Source organism: Tympanuchus pallidicinctus, unplaced genomic scaffold, assembly GCF_026119805.1.
Source record: "Tympanuchus pallidicinctus isolate F22 unplaced genomic scaffold, pur_lepc_1.0 scaffold10, whole genome shotgun sequence".
Taxonomy (NCBI): Eukaryota; Metazoa; Chordata; class Aves; order Galliformes; family Phasianidae; genus Tympanuchus; species Tympanuchus pallidicinctus.
Window position 1 is genome coordinate 11,994,513 of NW_026294619.1, and position 23,481 is coordinate 12,017,993.

Consider the following 23,481-nt stretch of genomic DNA (forward strand, 5'->3'; position numbering starts at 1 on the left):
CCCTCCCAGGTGGGGAGAGACCCCACCTGGAGTACTGCATCTAGTTCTGAGGACCCCAACACAAGAAGGACATTGAACTATTGGAGCAGTCCAGAAGAGAGCCACAGAGATGATAAAGGGCTGGAGCATCTCTCCTATGGGAACAGCCTGAAGGAGCTGGGGCTCTTCAGCCTGGAGAAGCTCTGGAGGCACCTTACAGCAGCCTTCCAGTACCTGCGAGGGGTCTGTGGAAAGGCTGGGGAGGGCCTTTTTATAAAGACATGTAGTGACAGGATGAGGAGATGTGGTTCTAATCTGGAAGAGATTTAGACTAGATATTAGGAAGAAATTCTTTACTGTGAGGGTGGTGAAATAGAACATGTTGACCAGGGAGGTTGTGGATGCCCCCTGCCAGGAAGCATTCAAGGCCAGACTGGATGGGACTTTGAGCAACCTGGTCTAGTGGGAGGTGTCCCTGCCTATGGCTGGTGGGTTGGAGCTGTATGATCTTAAAGGTCCCTTCCAATCTAAACAATTCTATGATTCTACATAAGAGGTCAGGCAGTGGAACGGGCTGTCCAGGGAGGTGACTGAGTCACTGTCCCTAGAGGTGTTCTGTAGAGGAAATCTGTAGATGTAGTACTATGCAACATGGTTTATTGGTCAACATTGGTGGTAAGTGGGCAGTTGAAATAGATGATCTTAGATGGTCTTTTCCAGCCTTAATGATACTATGATTCTATAACTGCAGTAGACGATTAACAGCTAAAACTGTGACAGTTGACATTGTTGCAACTAGAATGGAACTGTTTATATGAGACCACCAGTCTGAAGAAGCTTCAAAATCTTTTCCGTAAGAGGTGTGGAAAAGATGCTTTCATTAGACATTACATTAGGTGGAAGTAAAGTTTTTGATACGGTGGAATGCCACTACATTTTATTTTTACAGCTATGTTCAATCCATCCCTTCAAAGGGATAAAAGATAGATGATGTTTATGCCTCCATCCTTCAGTGAAAAATGGTTTTCTGGAAACTACAGCTGACTTTCTCAGGACACACTCCTAACAGAGAGTGCCCAGTGAGCGATGACTCATCTTACAAACAAGGCCCTTTTGGACAATTGAAGTTTGTTAGCTATATCTTAGGGTGAATTATTTGTTTTTCTAAGAAAACAGTGCTTAGTGAACTAACAATAGAGCAAATAGAAGATAAATCTCTTCAACTCACTCTGTACGTGCTTTTTTCCCTTTAAAAATTGGAACAGTACACTTAAGGGATATATAGTTAGCATCTGTATGGACCTGCTGCATCCCACCCATAAGGGAAGGGGATGTGAACTTTCAAAATGTCTACTATCTTAATAGCATTGGAGACTTACCTTGCATGCCACAGAAAGTGTTTTCTGCTGTGTCCTTTACAGTAACTCATCACAGGGAGTTATGTGTTAAATCAATCCCTTCTAAATGTCCCTTAATTTGCATGAATCTAAAGAGATTGCAAACTGATGAAAGTAGATATACCAACCTACTCCACCACCAAATATGCAGTCATGAACAAATCAGTACTCAGTATGTACCTAAATTAATTGAAGCTGTACATGCAACAAGGAAAAGACAGGATACACTTTACACTGAGTTTATGAACAAAGCTATATGAAAGGTTATTCTGTCTACTCAAGATAGTAAAATAATTTTTTACTCTATATCTTTGCCACAAATTGAGCTACAAAATATCTTTGGTTTTTATCTAATTAAAAATGTGGATTCCCACAGAAGACAATGCTAGACAAGCTATCAGTATATACACAATTACATAGGAAGCATGAAGAAGTTAATTTGCTGGAAGACACCAGTGACTGGTTGAGTGTTGTTGTTGTCTTTTTTTTTGTTTGTTTTGTTTTCCCCTTTTGTTTTCTTCTGTTTTTGCTTTAGATTTTATGGATGCAGCCAGTATGAGTATCTGAAAATCTGTTTGTACATATTGCAGACTTTGAAATTTTATTTCACGTATTTGTCTCTATATGTATTGATTAAGTGTATTTCTGGCCTGTAATTGAAGTTATTCAGCTGATTGTTAATGTGCCTTACTTATTAAACCAGGATAATACGGAAAGTTTTAATGCATGAATGTAGAAAGTTTAAATAAACTTAGGAACTTATGTGCAAATAAATAGAGCTGCAGCTTATGTTATTCAGCTTGCAATAATTAGTTTTCCTGCTCACCTCTCAGACTTTCCTTCCAAAACATCTGAGATTCACTTAACAGCAGGGTAGGATAATATTGCTTTTACCTTTGATTTTAGTTTATTGATGTGATCTCCTGCAATCCTAGTAATAGCAAGTTGTCATCCCCTCAGCTCCTGCAGTTGTGGTCATTCTTCTTTTGATACTGATCATTCGAAACAGATAAGTAGCTTGAAAATAAAATGAAGTAATGAATTTTGTTGTTGGTACATAGTGATAATACTTGCTAGTATGATGATGATCACATGAAGTAATCAATGAAAAATGCACACCTTCAGCTGTTCATCAGCAACTTGGCAGCAAGTATTTTGGCCTGCTGTACACAATGGGAGAGGGCTCTGTTTCACATTGTAGCACAACAGTTGAAGAAGACCAATGGCAGTTTTGAAGGAGCCTGTTGGGGTGGCAATGTGCTTAAAGGAATACAGCTGTGATACAATGAGTTTTAGAAGTGTCATTGCTTCAGTTCATGCGGGTGAGGGTGGTGTCAGATAAAAGGCATCTACACTGTTATAGCAAGTTCTTCACTGCTGTAACCTGTAGTGCTTGCTGGTAAAGTAAGTGATCTGTCACTTTATTTTCCTCTAAGTATCTTTAGTTTTGCTTTTCCAGTTTTATGTCCTAGTATGATTTAGTTTTTTAGTGTTTGTAACACTTCTCATCTTCTGATTGCTTTATATAACTGCTTTGTATAATTATTTTTTAAAATTATTTCCTTTCAGTGTAGTGTCAAGGGAACTACCACTTCAAAATGCATGCATTTAACTCACTTTCTTAGCTTTATGCTCTTCATGGCTTTAAAAGGTGTTGAGTGGTAAAAGCAATCAGTCATTTAAGGGATGGTACTGCATGCACTAAATCATAAAGCAGGCAGGCTCAGCTCTTGGACTGAGGACATGTTTTTTTTTTTCTATCAGGTATCTCTCCCTGCCCTTATGGTAGTCTGGATTCTCAGCTGTCTTGATTACAGCTGGGACAGAGATGATTTTCTTCACAGTGTCTGATATGATGTAATGTTTTGGCTTTGGGGGGAAAAAAATATTGATAGTGCATGGATGTTTTTATTATTGCTGAGCAGCGCTCAGCAGCCAAGGACAGTTCCTCAGCTTCTTTTGCTGTCCTGTGAGCAAGAGGGCTGTGGGGCACAAGGAGCTGGGAAGGGATAGAACTAGGACAGCTGACCAAAAATGGCCAAAGGGGTATTCCATACCATGTGAAACAAACTTGAAAAACAGTGGAGAATTAATCAAGAGGGCAGACTTGACTTTGGGGCTGGCTGGGCATCATTTGGTGGGTGGTGAGTAATTGCGGTGAGTAATTGCTTGTGTATCACTTGTTTTGTGTGTGTACATACATATATATTTATATATAATATATATACACACATATACATACATACATATATATATATATATATGTATATCTGGGCTGCTCTGAAAGTAGTGTGTCCTATATCATTATGTGTGCCTGTGACGTCAGAGGCAGATGGTGGTGGTTATGGCAGTAGAGGTAGAACTACTGACCATTGTTCCCTTATGTTTTGTGGTATGTGGTAGATGACAGTAGCGGGGCAGTGTGAGGAAAATGACTCCTGTCCCTGGATGCATTCAAAAGCCAGCTGGATGTGGCTCTGGGCAGCCTGCTATAGTGATTGGTGACCCTGCCCATGGCACAACACTTGCTGAACACTGATGGACACCAAATAGTGCATGTGAACAGAGGAATGGGTGATGTGTTTCAACAGTGACAACTGCAACATGAAGGACAAGCCAGGTTCTGGATGGCCATGCACAGCCATCTGTCTTAGTTTCAGCTTGGATGGCATTGGACTCACTGTGACTGTGGAGCAAGTTCTTTTGTTTGTTGCAGGGTTTGGAGTAACCATGGTGCTTGTCTCTGTGGAGTGACCACAGGGCTGTCCCTCTGGATGTGGTGCTCCTGGGGGGCAATTTTTTTTATCACAATACTCGGAACAGCCACAGGACCTGTAGCAGGAACAATCTCAGGGCTCATCGCAAAGGCTGGAGTGACTGGTTCTCAAGTGATACAGAGATAAGGAGTAGTGAAAGTAGTAGTGAAAGGGAGGCTGAGGAACTGCTAGGACGTGTCCTCCCCTATTTCTTCAGTAACTGGGCTCCCCAAGGAGATGCGTGTTTGCATGCATGTGAAATTTTTCAGTGTATCCCTTTTCCAAATGTGCTTTGCTACCTTTTGGTCTAGAATGGAAGAGATTGTGTCATTACTTTTGGCTTCTGTTTGATAGTTTCTCTGTGGTATCCAGACAGCAAAAACATTACACCGTGAATATCTTTTCCTTTGATGACTTATGATGCTGCCTAGATTGTGGCCATATGGATTGACTGCCTTGGTAGTTTGAGCTCCATATCAGATAAGGTATTTTGAAACGTGACCATGCTTCTTAGAGTTTTGATCTCTTCTAGTATATGTATAATGGTCTATGTCCAGGATTCAAGATTTCCTTTCCTTCTGAAAGGACTATGGTATCTTCTATAAAGCTGGACCGGGACTGTCCTTTTCTGATCTCACAGTCTAATTCACAAGCAAGTGATGAGAAGTATTATTTCTGAAGTTGGTCTTACCCAGGGTTCATCTCTTAAATCTCACTAGATTATACTTTTTTTAAGAAAGCATTCACACATGCCATAATAATGTACAGAGCAAAGGAAACCTGGACCATCAGTAGAAGCTCATTCTTGCATTTGTTCAGTGCTTCATGACAATAATCAGAAAGTGAGTCACCATTGTGGATTTTGCATTTTTGAGTGCACTGAAATTTTTCTTAATCATCCTGGCTACCTAAGGCTTAGATCAACTGTTCTACAGTCAGACCTTGCATAGTTGTATAGTTTTTCCCCTAAATCTGAGTCACAGTCGTTGTTCTGCAGAGTTAATCTAATGCGTGCTATGTATTTTCTGCAACAGAAGCAAATGCAGCAGAAGTCCTAAGGGTAGATGGACTCTTCAGTTAATTACCCTACTGACTAAGGGCTTGGACCTAAGTAGCTGCTACCAAGTATCTTTTTTCTTTGAACGAAGTAAAATATCAATAAAAATAACCTGGTGTTGTGCAAGATGCTAAAACTACTGCCCTAGATTACATTGCTACTGCTGGGATTGGTGGCTGAGATGAAGAACCCACTCTTAATTCACCCATCCATGTGACAACTTGTAGGAGAAGCGTTTTCCACTACACGTGAAATTATATAAATATCAGCCCATTATAAACATTTCCAACTAGCTGATGTAACTACCCCTATTAACTGGAAAAACTTCTTATTGCAGGGTTGCGTATGAAAATAAAACACCATAGTGAATCCTTCAGGCGCAAATAGGGCTTCTGCTGAAGTGACATCTGCTTAGTCTGGTAGCTGGCAAAGGTTGTCCGGTTTTTAAGAAAGGCAAGAATGAAAGCAGTGGGATCTTTAGGACAAGCAGTCTCACTTTGGTGCCAGGCAAAATTATGGCCAGCCGTATCCTGGGGTGCATCAGTACCAGCGCCGGCAGCTGGGCAAGGGGAGGGGTTTTCCTGCTCTCTTGTGCACTGCACGGCCTCCCTTTGAACAGTGGGGGTAGCTTTGGGTGCCACAATACAAGGGCAGAAAACTATCCAAAAGCGCCCAAAGGAGGGCTGCGGAGATGGGGCAGGGTCTGGAGGCCAAGGTGAGAGAGGAGCGGATGTGGTCCGTGGTTTGTTCAGCCCAGAGCAGAGGAGCTGAGGGGAGACCTCATGGCGGCTGCAGCTCCTCGCATGGAGCCGAGGGGCAGCGCTGAGCTCTGCTCTGTGTGACAGCGACTGGGCCCGAGGGAACGGCATGGAGCTGTGTCAGGGGAGGGCAGCTGGGAGTAAAGTATCTTTACTGCCAAGATTTTAAGGCTTAGAGTATGTATTTTAATTAAACGCTTTTATTAATTCCTTCTGGCTGTGGAATCTTAGTTCGAACTGTGTGCCACGTGCTTGGCAAAAGAGGAGAGGGCAGGCCCGTCAGAGAATGCAAGTCCTTTTCTTGTTTCTCAAAGCCAAGATTTACTTGGTATATTATGTATTACTTGATACAGGACATATTTTGGTTGTATCTCAAAATCTAATTTAGAAGCAATGGTTCAGAAATGAATACTGTGGTAACTAGTCTCCCATTGTGCAATTTTGACCAGATCTGAATTTGTTCTCATATTGGCAGGAATTCTGATCTAATTTGTCCTTTCTGAATGTATGTTAGACTCACACAGGTCATAAGACCTAGAAATAAAAGAAGCTCTTAAGAGGTAGCAAACAGCCAGTGACTACTACCTGTCCAACAATCATTTTTTAAAGTATGTTTCATGGGTTTTAAAATAAGACCTTGAGGCTATTGCTCGTGTTGTGATGGATAGATAGAGAAAATCTCAAAAGTTACAGTCTGTAAAGACCTTGACTTTTGTAGAGAGCTTATTGTTCTGGGTAATTCCCAAATACACACTGCAGTAATCAGAAATCTAACTTTTCAGGCCTTACTCGTTTCCATTTAGAATTCCATTTCCACTTGAATTCCAGCTGCCAAGTTTGCAGTCTAATGAAACCATAGAGTACTTACTTCTTTCTTGCTACCTCCTGCATGATGGATCAGTTTGCTCCTGCAGAAGAAAGGGTAAATTCTCCACCCACATCCATGCTTTGTTTCTGTGAAAGCTATTGAAGATGGGGATGTTATACCCTCACTTTCATCTAGGAACAAGTGATGTTTCTGAAACTCAAAAAATAAAGCCAGCAGGCTTTGTACATATTTGCAATTTGACATGGGCCTTAAAATTCATCTGATGGCTGGGGATGTTTCTAAAAATGAAGACCTTACCTCTTAATAATACATTACCTTTTTACAGAATAAGATGATGAAGTATTTTTTTCACCATGTTTCTAAAAGATAACTTAAATTTTTTTTTTCTTAAAAATTTTAAACTGAACTCAATTCCTAATTTTGTTCAGTCTGAAAGGCCAAGGGCCAACCTTCCTCGTAATGTTGAGCGAAGTAGACATTATGAAAATTGTGCAGCTTAAGTAGTCAAAGTGCATCATGAGAAGTCTAACTTTGAAGTAGAACATATTGATATTGTCTGTATTAAAGCAGAAAACTTTGTGGCTTGGAAGTATCATCGGGCTAAAGATACTTGAATTCATGTTTGAATAATAATGTGCAAGGTTCTTATCTTGCTATTGTACTCAGAATTGCATATTATGCATAATTTGAACATGGGCTTTGACATATTACATGTGTACACCTGAATATAATTAACATAACATTCTTAAATGCCAGACTGTGCATTTAACTGAACTAACTGCAAGGATGAGGAAGTTGGTAAGAGCAAAAATGCTGCATAAACTTTTCAACTTTGAACTGCTGTCTCAATTTTAACCTTATGTTTCTTTTTAGCAGGCAAATTATTTTAAGTGAATGTGTATTTATAAATAATCTGTTCCAAATATGCTAAACTATGAACACAAATAGTGTGTATTTTCATGTTTCATTCTACTAAAACATCATAGTTGGGTGTTTTTAGTAATATTTAGTAACAAGCTTTTGGATTGTTGACTATATGAGGTAATATCTAGAATGCCATAAGAGAACAGTATATCCAGAAGGCCACACTAAGAATTTATAGTGGGGTGCAATATTTTGGAGTATGAAACTACAACTAGCTCTGTTTTTGTAAGAAAGAAATCAATGCTTAATGCTATATTGATATTGTGAGTGCTTATTGAAAGCTGACTCAATTTTATTCAAACTGAATTGGAGTTGTTGGCAATCCCTTAGAGTAGCAGATTATGTAATGTTAGATGTTCAATAATTCTTTTGTATTTAGTACAAAAATGGATGGCTTTTTGTAGATGCATGTTTTCAATGGCCTTATGGCATAGGTTCCCACCAGCATTTGAGAACAATTCAGTGATATTGATGCACACAACTTAAAGAAATAAAAATGATAATTCCTATTTCATGTTCAGTTTATAAGAGAATTTGTAGGGGTAAATAAATGATATGATGCCTGTGATAGATCTTTATTTTTTATTTAAGAAGAAATGAGTGTAATACAGCGTCTATGGAGCCAGAAATATCTCTTACCTGTACATTTAACTGTGTCTACAATAATTGTGTAAATCAGGAGAGCTTATACAGAATCACAGAATCACAGAATGGCCCGGGTTGGAAGGGACCTCAAGGATCATGAATCTCCAACCCCCCTGCCACATGCAGGGCCACCAATCTCCACGTTTAATGCTAAACCAGGCTGCCCAGGGCCCCATCCAACCTGGCCTTGAACACCTCCAGGCCACTATGTACATCTGAGTCTATGTATAGATGTACTGACCAATTATGGCCACTATTTCTATCTTCTATTGAAGCCACATTGATCAGAGACTTTTTTTTTAATTCATAGAAATTTATTATTGAATTTCTGAAAACTTTTCTACTCTGTAGAAAACTCTGTAGCTACTTCTGTAGCTGGTATTTGCTTCTAACTACTATTATTACTCTAATCTCGACACAAACAATTGTTTTTAATCCAGCCATGATTTCATATACTCACATTTATGTGTGTTGAGATTGGCTCTGTAGATAGCAAAATTTATGTTTTCCTTGGTTTTCAAACAGTCTGTTTTCTTTTCAGTGGGATGCCATTACTGAAATGGATGAACACAATCATCCCATTCATACGTACCAGGTGTGCAATGTGATGGAACCAAACCAAAACAACTGGCTTCGAACAAACTGGATTTCCCGTGATGCTGCACAGAAAATCTATGTGGAAATGAAGTTTACCCTGAGGGACTGCAACAGCATTCCGTGGGTAGTGGGAACCTGCAAGGAAACTTTTAATCTCTACTACATGGAATCAGATGAATCTCATGGATTAAAATTCAAGCCAAACCAGTACACTAAAATTGATACTATTGCAGCTGATGAGAGCTTTACTCAGATGGACTTGGGTGATCGCATTCTTAAACTCAACACAGAAGTTCGTGAGGTTGGGCCAATAAACAAGAAAGGCTTTTATCTTGCATTTCAGGACATTGGAGCATGTATTGCTTTGGTCTCAGTCCGTGTTTATTACAAGAAGTGCCCTTTCACAGTCCGTAACTTGGCCATGTTTCCTGATACTATTCCAAGGGTTGATTCTTCCTCTTTGGTGGAAGTGCGGGGCTCCTGTGTGAAGAGTGCTGAGGAACGTGATACTCCAAAATTGTATTGTGGAGCAGATGGGGATTGGCTTGTGCCTCTTGGACGATGTATCTGCAGCGTAGGATATGAAGAAGTGGATGGTTCCTGTCACGGTAAGAAAACTAAAAGTAGATTTATGATCTATGAATGCTAAATAGCCCATATCATATTGAAAATATTTCATTGTGTTCCTCAGGAATATCTTTAAATGACCTTGATAATTCTGAATAAAAGTCATGACGCTGTAGGTTTCTAAGAAAGCACTTAGTTACTAAAGATGATGTTCATTTTGTTTAAGTTTTAATGCCTTTGATGGGAATATATGTAGAACAACCGATTGCCTTGACTTCTTTTGTAATGAGTGGAGATAAGTGAGCACATTGGAGCAGATTCCTCTGACCTGTTTTAGATGCATATCTCAGGATGAGGTTAGCAACGATGAAAATTATCCCTTTTTTTTCTGTATTCCTAAAAAGGGAAATCTAGTCAGTTAACTCGGACTTAAGTATTTCCTGTAGGTGCACAAAACCAGAAGTATTGACCTGGTAATTAACATGGTAACTTGTGCTTTTTTAAAAAGGGAGATTTTAATGCTTCTGTGAATAATTAGTAATAGTCCATAAATTGAGTTCAATTAGAGAAGTTTTAGTCCTTATTCAAAATTGAAGTAAAACCTACAGAATCCAAATGTTATGCTTCATTAACTTCCTCTTTGCTGCTTTTGAAATGTCGTGGTGTCAAAATCTGATAACTGGAGTTAATGCACAAATGGAAAATTCTGTTGACTTGACCACTGTGCTGTTTACATTCAGAATTTTTAAAATGATCTGCATCTCTTGAATAGCCCAAGTCTGTGAGCTTCTGTGCAGTCAATCTGAGACTGATACCTATTGAGTGTGTGCACGTTGAGACTTAATGTCTATCTGGAGGTCTTCTAGATAATACTTCTTGGATAGTGCTTAACTGTTAAAGGCATGTGTCTTTTCAGACTGTGGAGATGTGTGGTAGCTAGCTGTTCTTTAGTGCACTGCTTCTGAAGCTGACAAAACATCTTGTTTTTCTAAATGCTTGGGTTTTTTCACCTATCTCTAAGTTTCACATAGACTTTGGAGTAAGTCTAGTACTGACTTCTGGAGAGTACCTCAGTGGCCATCTGCTTTGGTTCAATTTTTGCTTTGTAGCAAAATGGAGGAAAAAAGGTCCATGTCCATGAATTACACAGGTGAGGTTGCAGTTGTCCAAATACTTTGAGGAAGAGATACTCATGTGAGTATTTGGCAAGTTGTGCAGTAATCTTGAGTGATAAAGAGTGTTAAAATCACATTATACATTGGAATGAGAAAATGAGATCTGTTTACTTTTTGTTGTCTGATCCTGCTGACATTAATTATCAAAATATACTCATTGTGAAGATATACTTTTGCCATTACTGGAAGCAAACATAATTTTCTACATAAGGTCAAGAGGTTTCCCTTTTAATGGGAGAAGGATTTTCTTTAATGCATTTGTACTCAATCATCGCTTTGAAACTTTACAGAAACGATAAAACCAGCAACCAAAACCCACGCAAACTGCTAGGAAATGATTCTTCTGTGCATTGACTCAAATTATTTATTCAATTGACAGCTCAGTCTGCTTCTGAATGGCTACCTTTTAAATTGAATGGAATGTTTGGAGCCTCGAGTGTTCATATATTCTTAGCTTTCTGTCCCAAAAGCAATAGATGAATGTTTTAGAAGATCATAATCTAACAGAGCTTCCATATGTCTTCTGAAATCATTTTCACAGCTGTCTGATGCTTTCCTCTCGGTTATCTTCGTAGTATTTTAATTTTAGTACTACTTTTCCTGACAGCTTCTCAAAGTACGTTTGTCTTATCTCTTGATAAATGTCATGCTAAAGGCAGAATGGTAGGACAAGCCCTACTTTCAAAATGAGCAGCAATTTAATTTTATTAGCGCCCACTCTGTAGTTCGATTATGCAAACAAAATCTTAGTAAGGTTGCTGTCAAGATGACCTGTGTTTGCCTTTGTGCCAAAGCTGATGGTGGAGATGTATGCTTGAGTGGCTGTTTTTCAGCCATGAGAACGTTTGAGTACTATGAAGTGAACTGAGTTCGCCAGCTAAGCTGACAGCAGTCTTCCATCCAGCTCTAATGGCCTGCTTTGAGACTTTTGCTTCTAGGCTGAGGCAAGAATCAGATCTTAGAATGCAAAAAATACGTCACCAACCAGTAATTCCTAATTGCAAGTTAAAGACCCAACTTAAAGCACGTGGATGTTACTAACTTACTGAGGGAGGGGGGTTAATTTTACATTTGTTTCCATGGAAACAAAGAAGGGACAGGACCCCAAACGCTGCATCTATTTGTAAAATGCATTCGCACAATCATCAGATATTCAAAGTCTCCCTGAACCCTTTTGTCCCTCCCACTGCAGTTGTAAATCTGAGACTAGGAGGTTCTCGGTGCCATTGTGTCAGTGCTTCTCATAGGCACTGACGGAATAATGAATGTATTGGAAATGAAAGAGAGAGTTACAGCATTCAGATCAGAACTAATCTAAATTGATGGCCACTGTTATTCTTCTGCATTACATTAACTTGCAAAATAAGTATTTTGAAATGTCTGCTGGCAAGTAATTGGGTGGTGGGCAGGATACAGATTCATATTTGAATATTTTTCCTATTTTTGATTTGAGTCAAATTTTCAATTACTTATTAGTGAAAGGTTCTGTGAGGAAAATAAGTTACTTATGGCAAGTACAGCTTATTAGTCACAGAATTTAAAATACATATCTGCTTTGATACTTGTGGAGATAAACACTATGCATTCAGGAATTACTACAAGATGTTACAACTTCAGTTGTTACAATGTGTTTTGGTTTTGTATGCATTCCTCTTTGCCTATGAAGCTATCATTACTCCCAGTCCTTTGTTGCTTTCATAAGCACTGTTGTAGTGTGACAACGTCTTTGGAAGAACTGATAATTTGATTAGAGTACCTAAATTTACCAAATGTCTACCTGACTAGTTTGAGAATTCAGAGACCACACAGAATGTTTTGTTGATTTAGACACTATCTTGCTTTGCTGAAGTTGATGGGGGGGGAAAAAAAAATCCCATTTGTTGCAATAGGCTTACAGTTATTCACAAGCTGTGTGCATTTCGTACTGATATCACCTGGAAAAAGCAAATCTTTTCTGAACCGATTGTGTAAATAAACTGTTCCTCTTTGATCTGAATCTGCTTTCAAGATTTGTCTTCTCCAAACCATGTAAGTGAAATAGCAGCAACATTTTCTTGTATTTCATTAAGCATTAATAAATGAGTCGGCTCCAATAATTTGGCAAGAGTAATCACAAACAGCTCCAATATGCTTTTCTAATCATTGATACCAGCCTCGCTCGCAAGTGGAGAGATGGTCATTGCATTAAAGGAGGAGATGCTTCTCATAAGCATAATTAAAAGTAGCGATGGGGTATCTGCTCTGAATTTCAATTCCAGACAAAGGTCATCCTGAATTCAACAAATGCAGAACATGCACAGGCAGTATCAGGCGTGGTGGTTTTGGTTTTTGCTGTTATTTTTGTCTGGCTTTAAATGCATTAAAAAAAAAAATCCTGACAAGGAACAAAGGGTTACTTTTAGATTGTGAGCTAAGGGGAAAGAAAATTACGGTGGACTTTGTTGATAAAGGAGCAAGGGTGAACATGGCAGGAAGCTACAGTGCGAGAGAGAGAACTGGATGACCTGGGCAACAAAGCAAGCATGTTATTCTTACATTTAAAACAGATCTAATGAAACAGGTTAAGTAACAATTCTCAAAACAAATTTTTGGTGTCTGTAAAGTATGTTCTGTTATTTGCTGCTTATGTAAGTCCTGCTTACATTAGTTACAACGTACAAACTTGTCCAAACTGGATCTCTTTGGCATAGTATAGTAACAATTGGTTGACTGTTAAGTTTGATTATTTTTTTTTAAATGATTTACCAAAAATTATTTGCATTAATTGAGGTTTGCATTTACACATAAAAATTCAAGAATATCAATAGCAAATACTAATTATGATTATATCCATTTTAGACTCTCAGCCAATCAAATGCAGTCCAGAAGTGTATTTTAACTTCAGGAAGTTGATTTTTTTTCCTTGAGGAGTATTTTAAGGAGTTGTTCTTGTCACGTGTTCCTCCTCCCCCACTCCCCAACACTTCCAAGGGACACTAATGCACAAAAACGTGGAACTTTTGATTGAACAAATTGAATTGAACAAATACTTCCTCCTTTTATTCATTACTCAAAACTGTGGTAATGCTTCTGTGTTTGGGTTTTTGTATTGGCAGCCTTTCTCCACTCTTCTAGTCTGATTTGATTAGAAGGTACTTTCATTTTACAATGTATGAACCAGCCTACCCTCCATGAATCTGTGACATGTCTTTGTTACTGGTGAGTGTTGTATCAATCAGGAAGTCGCTTTCTAAACCCAAGTGAGCTACTGTATGGAAATCTGGTAATTAAAACCACATAAGTTCACTATATAGTCATGGTTTATGTACTTGTCTAATGGTATGAGAAGCAAAATACATGGCAGTGAAATGCCAGGTTTACCGGTAGTTACAGAGAGGCAATGCAGTGTTTTTTATTCTAATTATTTTTTCTTAATTTATTTTTGAGATTTGTTTCTCTGCCAGCCCTTGAGCACTGCAGTAAAGTGAAACTGAAGGAACAACAAACTCTTGGACTGCAGAGAGGGACAAAATAAGATTAAACCTTAAATTAGAAGAGCTCACAGTATCTTTTTAAGAGAGAACCCTTTAACTGTAGTAGTTGGAGTTCTTTCTGCAGCAGAAGTGGGATACTATCTGCTCCAGCACACCAGAAATTGCTGACAATAAGGGGTGCTGCTGTTTTTGTTAGCCAGGGGTTGCAAGGGAGGCTGAATGTGTGGAGGGCTGTGGCTGTTCTGCCTTGTCATGAAGTGGGGCAGCTGCAGAATGTCCAAGGACTGCCTGCCTCTGGGTGGCTGTGTGGAGTGATATGGCATGTGTCACACTGCCACCGGTGATTTTTCTCATGGATGTATTTGTTTCAAGTATTAAGTGTCTTTTTCCTTTTAAAATAGAGGGTAGACAAGAGGCGATACTGATAATGCGAGACTACAAATAAATTCTGTTTGAAACCTCCTTTTTGTTGCAGTCTGCACGTGCTGCAAAAGGTGCAGAAAGCCAGTGGGTATTTGTGAAGGAGCAAGAGGGGGAAGGTAGGTGGGAGCATGTGGAGAAGTAATGGCAGAGGTGACATGAAAAACATTAGAATGAATGATCGGTTTGGTGATCGCTCCAGCACTAACTCCATGGTTATTCTTCATACCTTTTTTTTTTTTCCCCCTCTGCAATGTTACACAACTCATTACACAACATGTTTTGTTTAGCACATGTCTCCAGTGGCATCCCAGAGAATGGGGGGGAGGGAGCACTGCCAAATTAATGGAATTCTTCCCTATTCTTGGTATCAAAGATGACTGTTTCATATCGCAGTCTTTTCCACACTTTTGTCTTCTCACTAAGTAATATAAATGTTGTTGTTAACAGTACTTGTGAGTTACTGTGCATTTCCAGAACTTTCTAAGGAGTTGGATTGTTTTTTAAAGCAAATTTATTGGAATTTGTAGCAAATTCCTGAATATGCAAGTGCTCTGGAAGAAGGTCATACTTCTGTTTTTTTTATTACTCTTAAGAAATAATGGGTTACTTTACATAATACATGTGAGTCTCAATGACTTACTTTCACTGTTTTTAGTGAAATCACTTTAAACCTTAGTGATTATTAGGGATATATGTTTTCCACTGAAAAATGTGCTCTCTTGCCTATCCTAAGCTATATATTTTAACTTGAATTCTAAATGTGGATAAATGTCACTTTTAAATTTCAAATAGCAATACAATTTTTAGGCTGAATCACTAAATAGAGAGTTTTTTTTAACATAATACAAGAGCGTGCTTGGAAAAAAAAAAATTACTTGTGGATCATAGCAATACTGTAGGCAATAGTACAGAAAAGTAGTTGATAACGATTTGTTCGGAGCTTCTGTATATGTTTAATCAAAAATGACTGCTAATGTACTGCCAAAAATTGCACCTGATCTAAACTCCAGCCATGTACTTCAGGAAATGGGGCATGTATTTATGGTAGTTCCTCAGTTTGCTGAGTGTAACTTGAGTGGTGCAGTCAATGCAATAGGAGAAAGGAATGCTGTTCAGAGGGGCCTGGACAGGCTTAAAAAGTGGACCCATGAGAAGCTAATGAGGGTTCAACAAGGCCACAAGTGTAAGGTGTCGTTCTTCAGCCAGGGCAATCCCAGGTATGAGTACAGACTGGGAGATGAACTCCTTGAGAGCAGCCCTGTAGAGAAGGACTTGCGGGTCCTGATGGACAAAAAGCTGAATGTGAGCCAGCAGTGTGCTCTTGCAGCCCAGAAGGCAAACTGTATACTGGGCTGCATCAGAAGAGGAGTGTCCAGCTGGGAGAGGGAGGTGATAGTCCCCCTCTACTCAGCTCTTGTGGGGCCCATCTGCAGTACTGCGTCCAAGCTTACAGGATGTGGAGCAGTTGGAGCAGTTCCAGAGGAGGGCCGTGTTGATGATCAAATGGAGGTGATTATGGAAAACCTCTCCTATGGGGAAAGGTTAATGCGGTTGGGCTTGTTTAGCTTGGAGAAGAGAAGGTTCCTTGGAGACTTCAGTGCAGTCTTTCAGTACTTGAAAGGAGCTTGTAGCCAGGAGAGGGACTGAGTTTTTATGCAGGTAGATACTGATGAGACAAGGGAAAATGGATTTAAAATAAAAATGAGAGATTTAAGGTAGGTGTTAGGAATAAATTCCTCATTCAGAGGATGGAGAGACACTGAGACAAGTTGCCCAGAGTAAGTATAGATGCCTCATTCCTGGAAGTGTACAAGGCCAGGCTTGATGGTTTCCTGGGCAATCTGATCCTGGTGGCTGGCTGTGGGCAGCAGGGATGAAACTAGATGATCCTTGAGGTCTGTTCCAACCCAAGCCATTCTGTGATTCTGTGATGCATGATTTGATGTTTAGCAGTGGTCCACTTTATGCTATATATAGTTAGTGTGCTGTAGTATACTATGATTACTTGTTCTTGCTGTGTTGAAAGTAGTAGAGTAGTGATGATTGTATGCAAAACTCTGATGGTCCTGGAAACAATCTGTTTTTCTTGAGTTTTGTAAAATATACATACAAATGCATACAATTCTGTTCATATATTTATTCAACTATGTGAGAACAAACGTTTTAAAGTTGTTGCCTGACTTTTTTTTTTTTTAAAGTTTGAAGTGAAGATTTCTGAAGTGGTTTTGATGTGATTTTTCTTTTTTTTTTTCTTTCCCCCCTCTTCATCAAACCTGTGTGGCAGCTCTCCTGACTGCACTGCAGGCTGAATGTAGGGCTGTGTCTTGGGATTGTGGCACAGGAGAAGATCTCAGTTTAAGCGCCAGGCTCTTGTTCTGTAGGATCAAATGGGCAGTGTGAGCAGTGAGGGTGCCAGAGCAGGAAACAAGGAAGGGTTTGTATGTCATTCACAATTTTTTTTTTACATCTGTGTGCAGATGAAGTTCCCTATATAAAAGGAAATCTTCCAGCAATAACTGTCCAGTCACAGTAGAATGATCAGTCTAACCTTATTATTTCATGACATCTAGCATTAAGAAATTCCAAAAGGTTTACTCATCAGAAGTCAACAGATGGGCATGCCAGTGTGCAAGTAAAATGAGAGTAGCAGAAAGACAGAGAGGTTAGAGGCTGTGGTGCCACTGAATATGAAGAAGGTAGGCACTAACTCTGAATTTCTGTCCGATTATTCTCATTGTGTTGTGATTTCCCCTTGAAATGGATGTTGCCTACTTGAATCTGCAAAAAAAACCAAAATAGTACCTCTTAGTTGTTGGGTAATAGAAACTCTTCTTACTTGCCACATATTTTCTTTCTCCTGGGAGTCACTTAGCTGAAGCTTGAGCTCAACCATCTAAAGATAATTTGACTTGGAAAATGTTCATTGCACTTTACACATGATCAACTTCAACTGTTTCAACAGTGGAATACTTTAAATGTTGGTGGGTTTTGCTTGAATGGAAACCACAGCCTGCCGTATTTAATGTCTGTGAATGGTCAGTGTTGGTTACTGTCCTGTTACAGCTGTGGGAAACTTTCCTCCAGCTAGGGAAGTGTGATGGGGGTTGTCTTATGGCTGAGAATGTTCTCTATTACTTAGCTTTTCTCAATTGATTAAAAATTTACGTCTCAATAAGTTCTGAAGACATCTTCTCTGACAAGAACATTGAAGAAAGTATAAAATACAATTATTTAGTTACTAAAAAATGTCTTTAATAAAAAGTTGCTGATGTTGCCTTGTGTAATTCATTGAATTTGAGCGTCCACAATGAGTACTGCAGAAGAGAAATGCATTTTGAGGAGGCTGTGATTTGTAATCAGGAAAATGAACACTTTGTGTGCTGCAATGTAATAACTCTTCATGATTTCCATAGGAATATACTGAAGAGAGGTAGCAGTTATGGCATAATAAGTGTTTGTTGTATTTGTCTGTTTATCTTTGTGGAAATAATGTTCCTAGAATTTTTATTCATCATTGACTTTTGTGGTGGTGCTCTGAGGAGATAAAATAAAGATACTCTGAGAAAAAAACCGGAGACCAAATGATCACTGCTTTCACTCTGCAGTAAGCTGTGGATTTTATTTTTTAAACATAACAATCTTCTCTTAAATCTACACAGACTTAAGATTTACAGTATGTGTAGAGAGAATTTTGCCACAAATTCTCATGAAACTGAATTAAATTCTAGAATAAGCAATTTTCTAATTTTGCTGAGCACAGTTACTGAAAAGAAATAAATAAATTACTTAATTACTTAAAGAAATAAAACATTCTAGAGTATTATTGGTATTATTATTATTACGTAGATCATGTACCTGTGAGAACTCAGGAAGTTGAAATCTGAAGATAATCACCTTTATTTCCTCTGAAGCAGGTTTATTAATGACTAAAATATTCACAAATATTCCATTCTGTAATGGAACTGTTACCATTGAGGTTACCCATCATTTTATTTATTCAGTTCTATTAAAGCATTTATACTGAGAAATGTAACTTGAAAAGCAGTCAGCGAGAGGTTTCCTCTTGCATGATTTAGCCGGGGAGTCACAAGTGAGAGTAAAATAATTGAACATGATTATTTCTGATGGAAAGTTGGCCTTGGACATGCAAACACACACACACACAAAATTAAAAACAAATATATACACTTCTATATGTATACAAACTGTATTTGCTTTTTAGAACTCCGGGCATACAAGTGAGATGAACCTGGCTTTAGCTGACTAATTTCTTTCCGAAATATAAGTTTGAAAATAATATGAGAAGTGTTTATTTTATACAGAACTATTGATGTAGACTTGAAATTCATTCTGTCAAAGACTAATATAGTTTTCAAAGGCATTTAGTATTCAGAAGATTCTCAGAAATCACAGCTCCCAAAATATAGAGGCATCATTTGATCCAAAGCAGTCAGGAGGCTACTCACAAATGTGAGCTCTTGGTAGATTAAGTTGAAGTAAATAAAAACTAAAACAACAACAAAAACTCTGGTTTATTGTTTTTTTTTAATATATATTAGTATTATTTTTATCGTTGATCTACTTCATGGAATGTTCTGCTTGCTGATCTGTGCTGCATCCCATATCTGTGTACTCTGAACAAGTAAGATCCTGCTATTACCAATATCTCTAATATGCACTGTTGGTCTTCGCTTTCCAGCATCAATCTTGCTGGTGTTTATGTAAATATTTTCAAGCTTATGTGTATCTCAAATCCTTGTGTTTATCCCACTCTCATCTTGTGTAATTTAGATGCATTCAAATCTCGTTTAGGTATTCAAAAGACACATGCAAGACATTTTGTACAATCCTGTGCAATATCATACATCTTTTTCTCAAGGTAGAGGTTGACTTCAAGTCAGAAAAAGCTCACTGTTTGCACTTTTATTTTGATACAGAAAAAGTGATGTCTATCTAAAGAGTTGATTTGCTGGGAAATGCTTTGGAGATTCTGGTAACAACTTTCTTTGTGTATATCTTAAAGAGCTTTCTCATTATAAGCAAGTTCCTGGCAAAATTTTTTCTGAAGTTTTTCTGTAGAATAATGGCTTCAAAAGATAAATGAAGCAAAATAAATAGTCTACATATTGTGTAAGGTGCTTTCAGGCAAAAAGATTACATCTTATTGAATGCATCATGTGCAGTCTTCCCCCTTATATTTGTGCTTTCCTATTTGTGATTTTGTTACGTTTGTTAGTCTTTCTACTAGTCATGCCTTACTTTCCACTTATTTTTATTAAAAAAAAATAAATTGTATTGATAATAGTGTGCCAAGGACTTCCATTTGTGAACGGGAAATAGCTATTTGTTGCTTGAGAAGCATGCAAGTTTGTACTTCTAAAAAAGATTTTAGTCTATAGAATTGTTTGACTTGTAAAAATAAGATTGGTCCATTTTTCTGTTTTTCACTGAGAGCATGGTGACACACTGGAACAGGTTGCCCAAGGAGGCTGTGGATGCCCCATCCCTGGAGGCATTCAAGGCCAGGCTGGATGTGGCTCTGGGCAGCCTGGTCTGGTGGTTGGCGACCCTGCACGTAGCAGGGGGTTGAAACCGGATGATCATTGTGGTCCTTTTCAACCCAGGCCATTCTATGATAAATTCTCATACCACTTGGATTTGACATCCAGCTGGTATGCTCATGTACTGGATATTGAATTCCAGTTGTGAAGGAGGTCTGTAGAGCCTTAAAGGAGCTCTGGTGTTTCAAGTGGTTAGTAGTTGCCAAACACTGCCTTTTCCCAAAGGTTTATGCAAAGTTTAGAAGCTGTTATAATATGGATTGCAATTAGTGCTGTTACAGCTGGTAGCTCGTATCAGTTTTTTTAACCACGACTTGAATTAATATACCTTGACATTGTTTTGGTGGCTGTGACAAGTGACAGCTCTCTTTTGCCTTCAGAGCCAGCCCAGCCTACTGCTGCCACAGCCCCTGTAGTCCCTCATAGAGGGGAGATGCCCCCTAGGTATCTCATCTCCCAGAGCTCCTTACTTCAGCTACTGGCTGCTGTTTGCTACTCCAGAGCTTCCTCTCCAGCAGCTCCTGGGGAGTTGGCCTCAGTTGTGATGTCCTGGTTGTTACTTGACATTCAGCTGTCATGGGTGCAGTTCAGTTCTTATAGTAAAAGCGGCAATATATTAGTGGTTTTTTTTGTGTGTGTGATTAAAGGGCATCTAAGGAGTTAAATTTAACAGAGATTTACTTGCTGATGAATCGCAACGCTAACAAGGACCAGTAGTGTTTTAGTTCACATGCTGGAAGTCCTTCTCATGAAGACTCTTTTTTCTTAATTTTATTTTTAACAGTTCCATCATATCACAGGAGAATATTCTGCAGAATCAGAACCACTTCTGCAGAAGTGGTCAACCTGCTGATGGTGGACTTTAAGCACTAATGCCTATGAATAGTCACTCTAGCCTGTGAAGTAAATATCTCAGTAAAGGAAGGTTGTCCTGGAGAACCGACTTAATGCAACAATGCTCTTTTAGGCATATGTCTGCTAAAGGTAGAATAAATTATGTAAAGCAGGTCTCGTACCTACTAGTGAAACATCTAACAGAGCCAAGGACTGCACTTGAAATGTGTCTCTTTAAAGAAGCATTGCTTCAAAGGGATAATGATCAAAGCATGAATAAATTCCCAAAGGACATGGAAATCTATGCATAGAGATTATACTCCAAATGCTAACAATGAATGTTCAGTTATTTGGTATCTGGTTATTATATAATAATAATAGTTATGTATGTGAAATGTCTTAATTTTGCTGTGACAGCTTGACTGTATTCCCAGATGTTAAATATTTCAAAGCTTATCTTACATATATTCATAAACAAGATGAAAGTGTTAATTCTAATTAAAATGATACACAGTTCAATAGCAGCCTTAATAAAGTCCCAGTGGAACAATAAATTTAAGCAATATTTCTTTTCTGCAGAGTCAAAATATAGATTTCAATTTTAGTATAAACGGGTCATCATGGAAGAACTGAGTTGTCAGGACTGGAAATGATTTTTCTCATTTTTCTAAAATCTTTTGAATATGGTCACTGTTTTGAACTGCAGTGTATTGGCAGTTAATGTAAGAAACTGGAAAGACAAAAATCACTTTTCAGATGTAGTTTTAATTACAAAAATGTTGCTGTTGACTCACTGGGATATCAGACTTGAATCGTTGTCAAAGTATTTTTTGATTTTTTTCTAAATCAAAATAGATATTCCACCACATTTAGAAGAAAACGAAAACGTTGCACAGTTCCTCCATGTCAGGAGGCAGTGAAGACAGGGAGGAGAGACCTGGGGAAATGCGTAGAGATGTGTTCGGCCACTAACATTTAAACATTCCTAACATTCCTCTAAAGGGAATCCAGAAGTAGAAGAATACTTGCTTCCTTTCAAAATCAAAACAGGGATTCTTCTACAGTAAATTAATAATGTATTTGATTACATCTGCATGTACTTCATTTTGGCTATTTACAATGCATAGTTTATCTTAGTTGCTTTCAATTATATGCATTATTGCTGTAATTAACAGGTCATGAAAAACCATGGTAGTAAGAGAAATTCTGTGTTGTGAAGGACTGAATCTGTAAAATTTCTTTTTCTGTTCTCTATAAATCTGGATTGTTTTCTAGGGATGAAATTTGGATTGTTCAAAACATTTTGGCTTTTTTCCTTTGTGTTATTCATTTTGCAGTGCCTTCCTTAATTATTATGAATTATACTGATGATGATGGTGTAAAATGTAGTAAACAGAAAAATAAAACAACAGAAAAAACACAGGCAGGGACAGGAGAGGAAAAGAAGGCTGTTTAAATCCTAGATAGTGGTATTACAGAATATGGTAAATAATAGTAGTGAATGTGGAATGGAATGATGGGATGTGATGGAAGTTATATTATTTGATTGTGACTGAAGATGATTCAAGAAATACTCTGAAAGGTGATCTTGGATAATGAAAATGTTTTCTCTCTTACCTAGTCTACATGGTGATTGCTGGCAACCACTGAACCCTTAAAGGTTGTACTGTACATAATTATAATGTGAAAAGGACTTATTGATACGTTAACAACTTTAATCTGATAGCAGGATCAAGCAGTGTGTTTCTTTAAAATGAAACTTGGCCTAAGTTTGCAAATCGGTTATTTTAATGTGCTTATTCTTACTATTCTGCTCTGTGAATTTTTAGGGTTTGTTCATGAATTTCAACAGTAAACTGTAAACAAGGCCAATTCCATCTTCCAGAGTGTTTTTGGAGCAAACACAATGGGCAATCATTATTAGGGAGAGACAAAGTTAAGAATGTGTTTTAGGTGATGAAAGTAGCAAAAACCAGTGTGACTCCATAAGCTGAAATTAATAGGCAGTAGATACCATCAAGCTGTAGGGTTAGTTTGCTATGGCAGCATGAACACAGCAATACAAATATATTCAAGAAAGAAGCTGAATAGTGACATGCATGCTATCTTTAATAAACCTGTTGGGCTTTTTTTTAGAATTTAGTTTGCATAGAATGAGCATAGTGTGGCTGAATCCTTTCTGCTGTTCAGGCTAGCTTGCTTCTTTTTGTTGTTGAATTCAGGGAGCGGTCAGAGTGCTATTGGAGTATTATGAGGGAATTTTGGTTTTGTGGTTTCCAAAGGAAAATAATGGACAATTTTCATTAAGTCAATACAAATCAGAATGACATCAGTGATTAACTAACTAACTAACTAACTGCTCATACAGGTGTGCAGAAACAATTGGAAAAAATAAAATCAAACCATCAACTTCAATGTTAAAATATAGGTTCAGATTAGAGGTCAGACAGCATGTACAGGGATGAGCAGGCACATTCATATTTCACTGTTAGTGTGATTTAACATT

At 38.2% G+C, this 23,481-nt stretch overlaps 1 protein-coding gene across 6 annotated transcripts in view; it reads left to right on the forward strand.

Moving 5' to 3' along the window:
- Positions 1-23,481, forward strand: part of EPHA6 (EPH receptor A6) — a 496,053-nt gene that overhangs the window by 113,714 nt on the left and 358,858 nt on the right. For 5 of the 6 annotated variants that reach the window (XM_052703538.1, XM_052703498.1, XM_052703517.1 and 2 more), the window contains exon 3: positions 8,887-9,550. In XM_052703538.1, the coding sequence (XP_052559498.1) occupies positions 8,887-9,550 (664 nt within the window). Of the gene's footprint in view, positions 1-5,794; positions 5,905-8,886; positions 9,551-23,481 lie in introns of those variants that run through there. The other variant, XM_052703528.1, reaches the window with a different exon arrangement.